This window comes from Pteropus alecto, unplaced genomic scaffold, assembly GCF_000325575.1.
Source record: "Pteropus alecto unplaced genomic scaffold, ASM32557v1 scaffold156, whole genome shotgun sequence".
NCBI classification, from domain to species: Eukaryota; Metazoa; Chordata; class Mammalia; order Chiroptera; family Pteropodidae; genus Pteropus; species Pteropus alecto.
Window position 1 is genome coordinate 4106690 of NW_006437746.1, and position 10139 is coordinate 4116828.

General features: G+C 56.5%; 1 protein-coding gene across 2 annotated transcripts in view; it reads right to left on the bottom strand.

Annotated features, from left to right (window-relative positions):
* Positions 1-4960: 4960 nt before the first annotated feature.
* FYCO1 (FYVE and coiled-coil domain containing 1) overlaps positions 4961-10139 on the bottom strand; it is a 76368-nt gene continuing 71189 nt past the window's right edge. For both annotated transcript variants that reach the window (XM_015591735.2, XM_006914860.3), the window contains exon 18: positions 4961-8665. In XM_015591735.2, coding sequence (XP_015447221.1) covers positions 8590-8665 — 76 coding nt within the window. In that variant the 3' untranslated portion in view covers positions 4961-8589. The remainder of the gene's footprint in view (positions 8666-10139) is intronic.

Sequence of the window (10139 nt, forward strand, 5' to 3'; positions counted from 1 at the left end):
GTGTGTATCTGGAGGGGAAGGGTTTGCCTGGAGGAGGGTGAGAACTGGGGTGGGGGGAGATGTGCAAGAGAAGCAGAGCAGCTGACTCTTGCAGAGCAATTGTAAAATGGTCCTGATTCTCCATCCCTTGCTGTCCCCATGCCCTTTACAAAATGACCTTGCGGTTCCCCCCATTAACGGGAGTCCCCTGTCCCGCACGCGGAGTGTGGGCTGGCCTTACGACTTGCTTTGGCCGAGAGATGGGACGGTGTGACGGTGCTGAGACTAGGCCTCAGGAGGCTTGTGCACTCCCGTTCGCACTCTTGAAAATCCGCCCAACAGCCATCTGAACAATCCTGGGCCATCCTCCTGGGGGATGGGTGACCACGTGGAGCAGAGCTCCATCGTCTAGCCAAGGCCAATCTGGACCAGCCAGCCGCATGTGACCAATCGACTGACCACAGACACAGGAGTGAGCCCAGCAGCCGGGAACAGCCAACAAGCAGCCGCCCCTCAGACATGTAAGACAGCACAGCCGAGATCATCGGACCGCCTAGATGACACGTAGCTGACCAAGGACAGACGCAGTAGTGAGCCCTGCAGGAGAAAGTCCAGAAGAACCTCCTAGTTAACCTGCCGATCTGTGGGCTAAATAAATGCTTAGCGGATTAAGTCACTGGTTTCGAAGTTGTTTGTTATGCAGCATTATTGTGACAATAAATAACTGACACAGCCTTTCGAACGAAGACGGATACATTGTAAGGGTTTGAAGGTCAAGGGCTGCCATTGCAGATCCTGCTTTATGGAAGAGTTTTTTTAATCACTGGATAATCTACGTCCAGTGAAATGAAAACGGTTTAGAGAAAACCACGCCCACAGCCATGTCAGCATGAGGCAGCAGGACTAACATTTTCTCTAGATGATTCACACTCAGCATTCCTTGAGTCTTGGTTTCTTCATCTGCAACAGCTGGATGACTTATGTCAAGAGCCTGTTAAATTAGTAAACAGTGCTGCAACGAGCCGATCTTCTTGTCTTTCTTACCATGAAGACCCGTCACTCCCAATGGTCTTATTTTTATTTTTATTTATTTTTTGCCTCATGCACCCCCTTGGCAATCTGATGAAACCTATAGCCCCTTCTCAGAATATTTTAAAATGAATAAAAAATATAGGGTTAAAGAGAAAATCGATGATATTGAAATCTAATTCTCTAAATATTACAACAAATTAATGAACTAGTAATACGCATGCCTCTTTATTAATGCATTAAATAAAATCTACCAGCAGGTCTCGTCACAGCTCTCATTTCCTAGTGGAGAGGAACATAAATGATTTAAGTCTGCAATAGATGTTGTGTAATAGGAAAATATCTGTCATTTCCACTGGTGACAAAATCACAGGTCTTGCTAATACATATGAGTGTGGCAGGTTGTCTGTATCCATAACTCAGGGAAGACCTAAATTTTGGTTAGAAGTTAGGGGAAAGATGCAACTCCCCACCCACCCAAGTTCACTGACCTGAATTCCGCGTATGGACCAGCTTAGGGACCCGCCTTGAACCTGATCTCCACCCACCTGTATCTATTGGTACCAAACTCATGTTTCTTCCTCTGAGTCTTAAAGTGTGGGCATGAATGGAACTACTTTGGATTTGGGAAAGAAGATATTTTTCCATTTCTATTTCCTCTAACACGAATACGAGCCATTTTAAACATTGTGCTGGGAAAAGATTTTACCTGTAGGATGGTTTCATACTAGGGGCTTCATTTAGAAATGCCTTCCTCCCCGAGGATGAAATTTCCATCACTGCGTCCCAGTGGCTGGGCCAATGGATTGAGGGAGAAGTTCAAGCTCCCTGATGTAAGGGTCGCGGGTAGAGTTTAATTAGGAGAAAGGTCCATTAGCTCATTTACCCCTTTCCTCAAGCTCTAACCAAACTGGTGGCACAGCAGCGATCTGCAAGGACCATCACGGAGCAGTGATCAACAAGGACCATCATGGAGCAGCGATCAGCAAGGACCGTCACAGTGCAGTCCACAGACGCCTTCTGCCAGAATCGACGGGCAGAATGAACGAACCAGATCTGATCTGTCAGAGCTGATGTGGTGGTGTCCACAGATCTGCATTTTCATAGGCCGCCAGTAACCAAAAGAACTTTCTTCTAAGAAACTCTTTGGTACTTGCTTTCTATTTACTGAAACTGATGAACAGCTTGACTCTGGATCAAAACCAAGCCCTGAGTCAGTCTTGGGCTCTTCCCGATAGCCTGGTGTCTGAACCCTCGGTACCCAAGGAGGCTCTGCCTGATCCGAGATGGACACGGCTCCCTATCCTTCTTCCGCTGGGTCATCTCAGGGCATGGATGTGGGGTCCTCTTTCTGAGAACACCCAACCATCCCCTGGCGGGGGCGGGGGGGGGTCCTTGCTGGCGGAGAAGGGCCGCCCTTATGAAGACTTCTGGTTCCACATGTGGACCCTGTGCGAAGGCCCCTTGGGAGGACTGATGGTGCCGCCAGTCCCTGTCCCCTTCTGTGAGAGCATCCGAGGCCTTCCGCCAGCTTCAGAGTCAGAGGAACAAACTGGATTATCCTCTTCGTCTGCGGTCGCTGTCTGTGTGTGGTGCGTTTGGTAAACGGCCCAGGTGCCCGCACACCAACACGGCCATTTCTCCCCTGCTCCCTTCTTCCGGTGAGAAAGGAGATCTCTGCTCACCTCGCCTCTGGCCCAGCCCTCCTCGAAGCCTCTGGAAAGGCCCTTCCCGCTCACCCTCCTTTCTCGCCCCTTCTTTGCTGGCTCGTCCTCACGGCCTCCTCCATCCGCGTTCCTTTCTAACCAGGGAGAAGACAGCGCCTGCCCCACTGACCTGGCACGTGGAGTCTTGGGCCGTGCGGGAGTGCTGGCCTTCTCTTCCCTGCTCGGTCAGAGGCTCCTGGGGAGCAGAGAGCTGGGGAGGCTCTCCTGAGACTACTTTCTCCGGCGATTCCATGCGGCCACAGGCCCCACGCCAAACCCGGTCAGCAAGTGAGGCTTTCTTTCGGACAGGACACCCACGCATCTCAGGCCCGGCGAGGCCTGTCTCGCTTGGCTCCTTTTTGAGCTGAGAAGACTTCATTCGTCCCAGGCTTCAGATGGGGCTGCAAACTCTGAGATAACCTCAGTCGCTGCAGGCCAGACGTGTGAGGAAGCCACACAGTCTCTGTCCTCCCACAGAGCTTGGAGAGGGGCCCGGGAGAGGACACACATCAAAGGCCAGAGGCTGTGGCCGTCGCACGGCTGCTCCGCTGCACCGTCTTGCTTCAGAAGCAGCGGGTGTGGTTAGGGTAACAGGCTGACCTTCGTTTCACCCCTAACCCACTTCGGAGGGCTCTCCCCCCGGTTGTGAATGGCTTCAGCCTCAACCGCTCTCTCAAAAAAAGTCCGTTTTCCCATCTCAGGCGCGTTTTCACCAACCATTTGCTTTTCAGACGTTCGTGGGCGGCGAGCGGCTCTCACCAGATTTTCCCACGCATCTTCAAACCGAAAGGGGTGACCCTGCCAAGTATCCCTCTGAGTCACCTGGGGGACCGCATCCTCCACCACCACGGGGCCCACGTGGCTGGAAGCAGCACGGTCCCTCCACACATCGGGGGTGGGGTGCGGTGGGGCGGGCGGCCTGCTGCACCGACTTGGGCCAGGACCCTGGGTCTGGGGCTTGAAAAACCAGAAGCTGACTGGTCATCTGGGGCTGCTCCGCGTGAGCACGTGGGGGGCGGGCGATGGGGGACCTGACACAGACGGCCCCTCGAGTCCCAGCCCCCGACGCAGCAGGCACGTCTACGTGTCTCAGTGGGTTCCCGTTCCCGCCCCAGTCCCAGAGGCCACCAAGCCTCTGCAGGGCCTGTCCTGTTAACAGAGAAATCCTTCTCCTGTGCTGTTTTGGGCACTTGGATGAATCAGTCTTTCGTTACTTCAAGCCGGTCACTGGACAGTACGAGGACTGGTTTGAGGACATCATTAATAAAGAGGGGGTACAAAGGGGAGGATCGAGGGGTCACTTAGCTCACCTCCACCCTCCCCAAACCTCATCCTAGGCTTGTCCTTGGCCCTTCTCTGCCATGGGAGTTCTAGGAGCTTCTGTCCCTTGTCAAGTGGGCCAGTGGAACTGTCGATGGCGTATAGGTGACCAGGGCATTGGGACTGACCAGTGTCCCTACGGGCTCAGGAACTGTTGGTTACTCTTTGCCTGGCGGGGCTGATGCCGTCAGGGAGGGAAAGGAGGGAGATGAGGATGAACGAAGCCTGGTCCATGTGCATCAGGGAGAACGTGGACGCAGAAGCGTAACTCATTCCTGAGTGACCGGTTCAAGGAGAGGCTGGCCGCAGACGACCATGGGGGCAGGGGAGGGTCTGGGAGGGGCTGTCAGGCACAGGGCACGCAGGGGAGCCCTGCCAGCGGGGGTGGGGTGTGAGTCCCCAGCATGAGCTCGACCTGACTGGTCCAGGAGTGACGGCGACATGCCACTCCAGCACTGACCTGGCAGGAACCGTGTAAGGTGCGGAGGGAGCGCGGCCTCCTCCCTCCGCCAGCTGCCTCGGCTGGGCAGTCTCGCCCAGCTTCGTGCCGCAGGTGGACTGATTGGGGCTGAGCCGCCTGTGACCTTCTCCCCACCCCGCTACTCCAGTTAGTCGGCAGCTCGCTTTGCTCAGTGCCCCGAGCGTCATGGAAGGGCTGGGGGCACCCGAGCTGAGGGCGGCTCATCTGGTGGAGGGAGGCGAGCTGCAGGAAGCCTTGGCTTAGGTAGGTCTGAACAGCCGCCTCAGAGTAGATCAGATGTCCCCAGGTGTCAGCTGTGTGGTGACCCCCCAGAACACTTGGCTCCAGCCCTTCCGAAAAGCCTCGGTACAAACTCTACCTCCCAGCAGGGCGGCTCAGCTCGAAACCCGGTCTGGATGACCTCATCACCTGCCTTAGGTCCCAAGGGAATGAAAGATGACATCACTCTCAATGTCATAGTGTTTATTTAAATCCTGAGGTTAAAAATAAAAACATTTCCAAATGGTGCAGCAGATGCCACAAAGAAATACGTTTTGGGATAGAGTTTCTCCCCGCCCCCCTGCAGGCGGGGCGTTGGCATCTGATGTGCTTCTGGGTAATTCTTTGGCAGATAAGAATGAAGTGGGTTCCCAGATCCACTATCCCGTAAGGCCGCGAGAATTGAGGATTAGTCAATTAAAGTGCAGTTCTGATCAGAAGCCACCCAGCTGAGGCCTGAGTGTGCTCCGCAGCCACCAGAGGCAGCAGCGTCTCTGGATAACACCAGCGCAAAGTTCTATGGAAGCCTTTTTATCAGAAACGCCTCCCAAAATGGAAAGATCTACTTCATTATTTTGAAAAAGTACTTAAGAGAAAAAAGGCAATTATTGTCTTTCCTGCTTCCTTGGAAGAATCACGATAAAATGAGAAAAACTCACCCAAGGCTCTGCTCTACTAAAAAGTATCTTTTGGGTGTTTTGTCAGCATGAATGGCTGACTCAACAGTCTCCTGGCTCCAAGGACCACAAATGGCCTCATGTGCAATGACCTACGTGGACTTTTACAAATGGAACGCCTATAAAATTCTCTTGGTGGACATCTAAGCAGAAGAGTCAAAAAACACAGACTCTAAGGTTTCATCCCCAAACAGGGATTTCCTTTCCTGTGATCTGGAACAGCTTCATCACTTCAGGTGGGTGACGACTGAAAAAGTTCAGAAGGACCATCCCCTTGAACTTTGAGTTACATTACAGGGCTTTTCAATTGTGCTCTCTAAACGCTGTGGGGTTTTTCGGTTCGATTCCTGCTCGAGAAGTTCTTTGCCTTTTCTTGGAGTCCGGTGGGCTCCGGCCACAGCTCTGCAGAGGCCACACTTTACCTTAAAACACCCTTCCTTGTTGGGGACAAGTATGCCTGACAGAGACCGCCTTTTCAGTGAGGCCGATTAGTGGCTTCCGAAGCTGAGGTGAACAAGGCAGCTGGTATCAGTACTGAGCGGCTGTTATTCAGAGAGCTGGGCCATCGAGGCGCTGCTAGGTTTTTTTTGGATTTTTGCTTTTTAAATAGTGATCTGGGATCCCAAGGGTGTTTCCTTCTTGTTGATTTCTACTGCGATTCTATCTGCTGGCCTGGCGCCTGCTGTTAATAGCTGTTCCTCATTGTCATTTGCATTTTTTTAAAGTACCCAACCTCCAAATCTCAGCAAAGCTGGGAGCCTCTTTAAAATAACCAAGCTATTTATACAAGCCACACTTAAGCAGGCCGAGATGTTCTCTAGCTGCAGAGTGCACCACAAACTCAAGCTCACACAGCAAAGTAACAAAGGACAGGAGTCCATCCAGAACAAAAAATAAATACGCCAGAGGCAGGACCGGACCGCGGGCGTGGGGCAGTCCTCGGAGTGCAGCAGAGGCCTGTTTGCACGACTGCAGCCAGCAAGCAAGGAGCGCACACCAGGGTCCCCTGCTCTCCTGGAGAAGTGGCTCTAGGCTGAAGAGCCAAGTGGCTTTTAAAGCTGCCGTAGGTCCCCTGCTGGGCCAAGTGACAGAGGTTCAGAACGGGTCTTGGATGGAATGTCCCAGGCCTTTTGCAGGAAACTTATCAGCTACTCACTAGCTGGTGGCTCTAGCTGCAGATGGCGGGGATGCCACCAGCAGGCCATCAGCTTGGGCCAGCCTCCACAGCATCCTGGGAAAGCTAAGCGCTCAAAACAAGGTTCCCGGACACTCCGGGTTCTCTTAAGTTTCTTTCATGTGGTGAAGCAGCTACTTGTGATTATTTTCCTAGGGTGGGTGGATTCAAAGACAGGATAATTTGCTCTGGAACAATCCTCAGGCTGTGTGGCATGCCTGTGGGGACAAGTGGTGGCTAGGGAGTCTCTGGGGGCCTGGCTGTTTTCGGTTCTGGTACTGAGCACCACCAGGGCCTTGGCCTGTGGGAGATGCTGGAGACCCTGACGGGGTCTGTCAGAGGCCGCCGTCCTGAGGAAAGAGAGCACGAGACCCAGCTTCGCTCTGGAAGGTTCTGTCCATCAATCCCTGTGCCTGGAAGGACTCAAGCCTCTGGTTTACACGAGAGCTCTGAGTCCACTGCAGATGTCATCTCTGCCTGCCCCTCAAGAGTCTTCTGCTGGAGCACAGTGGGTGGGGGGCTGTGCTGGACTTAGCCTGGGGTCCCTGACCCATTGTCCAGCTCTCCAAACCAGTCAGAACAGGCTTGCGATGACAACACGAAGCCTGAGGTGGTGGGACCTGACTAGGTCACCAGGCTGGCTGGAGGACCACCCTAGCCAAGCGCCCAGACCCGCAGACCCCTGCCCAGTGCTCTCCCTCGCTCCTGGCCACAGCGGGCCACTTCGTCAGATGCTCATCTGTGGAGGGAGGGCCCAGGACCCTGGCTATATGCGGCTGGCCTCTGTGAACAAGGGACAAAGAGGCCATTGAAGGTGAGCTCTGTGGTGGGGGAAGGGGCCACGGAGAACGAGATTATCCCCTGGTCCAGAAACAGGCCTCGTCTGCCCCAGGGGAGACGGCATCGGGTGCGGGTGGAGCAGTGGGCGACAGGGTGTCGGGGAGCCTGGCAGGCGGGGAGGGGACCACAAGGTGAACAGACAGCAGGTTCACGAATGGCACCCGTTCACATCTGAGGTACCAAAGATTTCTGTTAAAGACCTGTTTTTAAAAGTGGTTCTCACCCTCATTCTGACCACGAGTAAACGTGTCTGCGGGTGAGGAGGCAGCTCTCACGCGAACGCAGACAGGCCGCCAGCGGAGGGGCGGCGCCCCGAGGCCAGGGCGCAAGCCCGCGTTTCGGTCACGGTGTCGCCGTGAGCCAGCATCTGGCTTCGGCCCCCCGGCCCCTCAGCACGGGGGCTCCTGCTCGTGGATGAAGCTCCGTGCTGATTCTTAGGGTGACGTCGGAGCAGCGGAGAGGCCTCGCCCAGAGAGAGGGGCCGGGGAAGGTGCACCCAGAGGCCCCTCTGAAATGGCCGAGACAGGGGCAGGAAGGGGGGGGCGTGACGGGAAGAGGCTGGCTGGGACCCCGGCGGGGCCCGGGCGCCCTGACTCTCACACTGGCCCTGAGGCCTCCTTTCCCTGGGAGGACCCCAGGGCCTCGCCAAGGTCTGGCCGGGGCATCTTGCTCACGGTCACTCAGGATGCCCAGGCCCGGGCTGGGCGGAAGGTGCTGCCACCGCTGGCCTGGGAAACGCTCCACAGGAGGTGTGGAACCAACTGTGCCTGCAGGAGAGGCCGGTGGGGTGGCCTCGTGAGCGTTTAAGCCTTTGGCGGGGCACCCCTGTGGTGTGAGGGCAGCCGGGCCCCTGGCCCGCGGGAACACTGCTGGAGCCCGCGGTGCCGGGTGACACTGCTGGAGCCCGCGGTGCCGGGTGACACTGCTGGAGCCCGCGGTGCCGGGTGGCGGCACCCGGAGCAGCGGAGGGCCTGTCGCCGTTTCGTCGATCTGCTTCGCAGTGGCTGCCTTCGTTGTTGTTTTGGTTTTTTTAGTGTCTGATGTGCTGTGGGTAGGGAGTGGGGGGTGGGGGGAGTAGTGTTTCCTGTGGATAAAGTGGAGCCTCTAACACTGGGGTGCTCGGGGCTACGGGAAATCACTCCCGTCGTAGATCACAGGCCGGTCAACCGTCAAGTGATAAAACACTTTCTTGGAGACGAACCTGAGGAAACAAATGGGAAAGGAGGGTGTCACCCGGAGCGCCGGCGGGCGGAGGGCAGTGGCGGCTGCTGTGGCCTCCGCAGTGGCCTGGTGGGCTGGGAGGGCCTGGTGGGGAACGCTCCGCTCAGAGGTCTGGGCTCCTCGCGGGGGACGTGGACGCCCCCAGGCCCTGACCCCCATTTCCGGTCTGTGCAGTAGAGTCCTCTCCCTGCAGAGAATCAGGGGCCCTTGGGACATCACCGTGGAGTTCCCTGGGGCTTGGGTGCAGGAATGGCTGTTCACCTGACGCTGTGAACCACCCCGCCCTTTCCCTGCTGCTCTGCAAAGCCCTGGGGGCCTCGGGCGCCTGGGCGGTCGGTACTGCACGGGGATGAGTGGACGGAGCAGGCGGTGGGAGGACACAGGTGGTGGCGAGTACAGATCTCCGCCTGACCGGGCATCTCACAGTTTTGCATCCACCTTTGGGAAGCTTGGTAGGCCCGAGATGGCCTCAGTGGGCTACGGCCAGAGTCTGTCACAGCACCACGGCCACCTCTAGTGATAACTGGGAGCCGGCTGGGCACCACGCCCTCCCCTCAGCACCTCTCCTCAGCCTGTCAACCCGCAGTGGGGCTCAGGGAGGTAGTGACAATGCTCACTGCTGCTGCAGAGGGAAGTGGGGCTCAACTGCGGCCCACAGAAGGAAGGGCAGCGCCTGTGCCCAGCTGACCCCCCACCCACTCGGGGGCCGAGGAGTCTCTGAAGGAAGCTCCCTGGACACGCTGGGCCTGTGCCCACGAGTCCTGCTAACTCAAGGACAGTTCACGCTCAGGGGGTGTGGGGGGGAGGGGCAGAAAGGCACGGTGGGGAGCTCGTCCTCCTAACCTCTTCTTTGGTGGATGCCCTTGGCCACAGCCCTCAAAGTCCAAGGACTGAACGTGGTGAGCGGATGGCAGAGTTTTCCCCTAGAGTGTTAACTTATTCCACTAAAAGCCAAGAGAAGCGGGAAGGCTGCCCGCCTGGGGGGATGTGGCCATTAGTTTGGGGCCACACTGAGAGAGGACGTGGCTGGGTGCTAACCGGGCAGGTTTCGTAGAAGAGGCACCCCACTTAAGGGCTCATGCTCAGGCCAGAAGACGTCAGAGGGCTGGGTGCCAGCAACCGTAAGCTCCCCTGTCTCACGTCTCTGCGAGTCCTGGCTCATGGCGGATGCTCCACGAACGCTGGTCCTCTCTCCCACTTCCTTCCTCGGCCACCCCTCCGGCCTCCTCTCCCTACGGTGCCATCCTCCTGCCCCCAAGCCCCACACTCCTGGGCCTGGACCTGGTGCTCTGACACAGTGCTCCCCAGACATGGCGCATGGCGTCCAAGCCCGTGACGAGAAGGCCCAGGGGCTCGCCTTCCAGTCCTCATCAAGTTTAGCTCCAGCTTCAGCCTTCCTTCTGTTCTTTCTGTCTCATTCACCCAGCTATTCGCCCTCCCGTCCTCCGCCCACC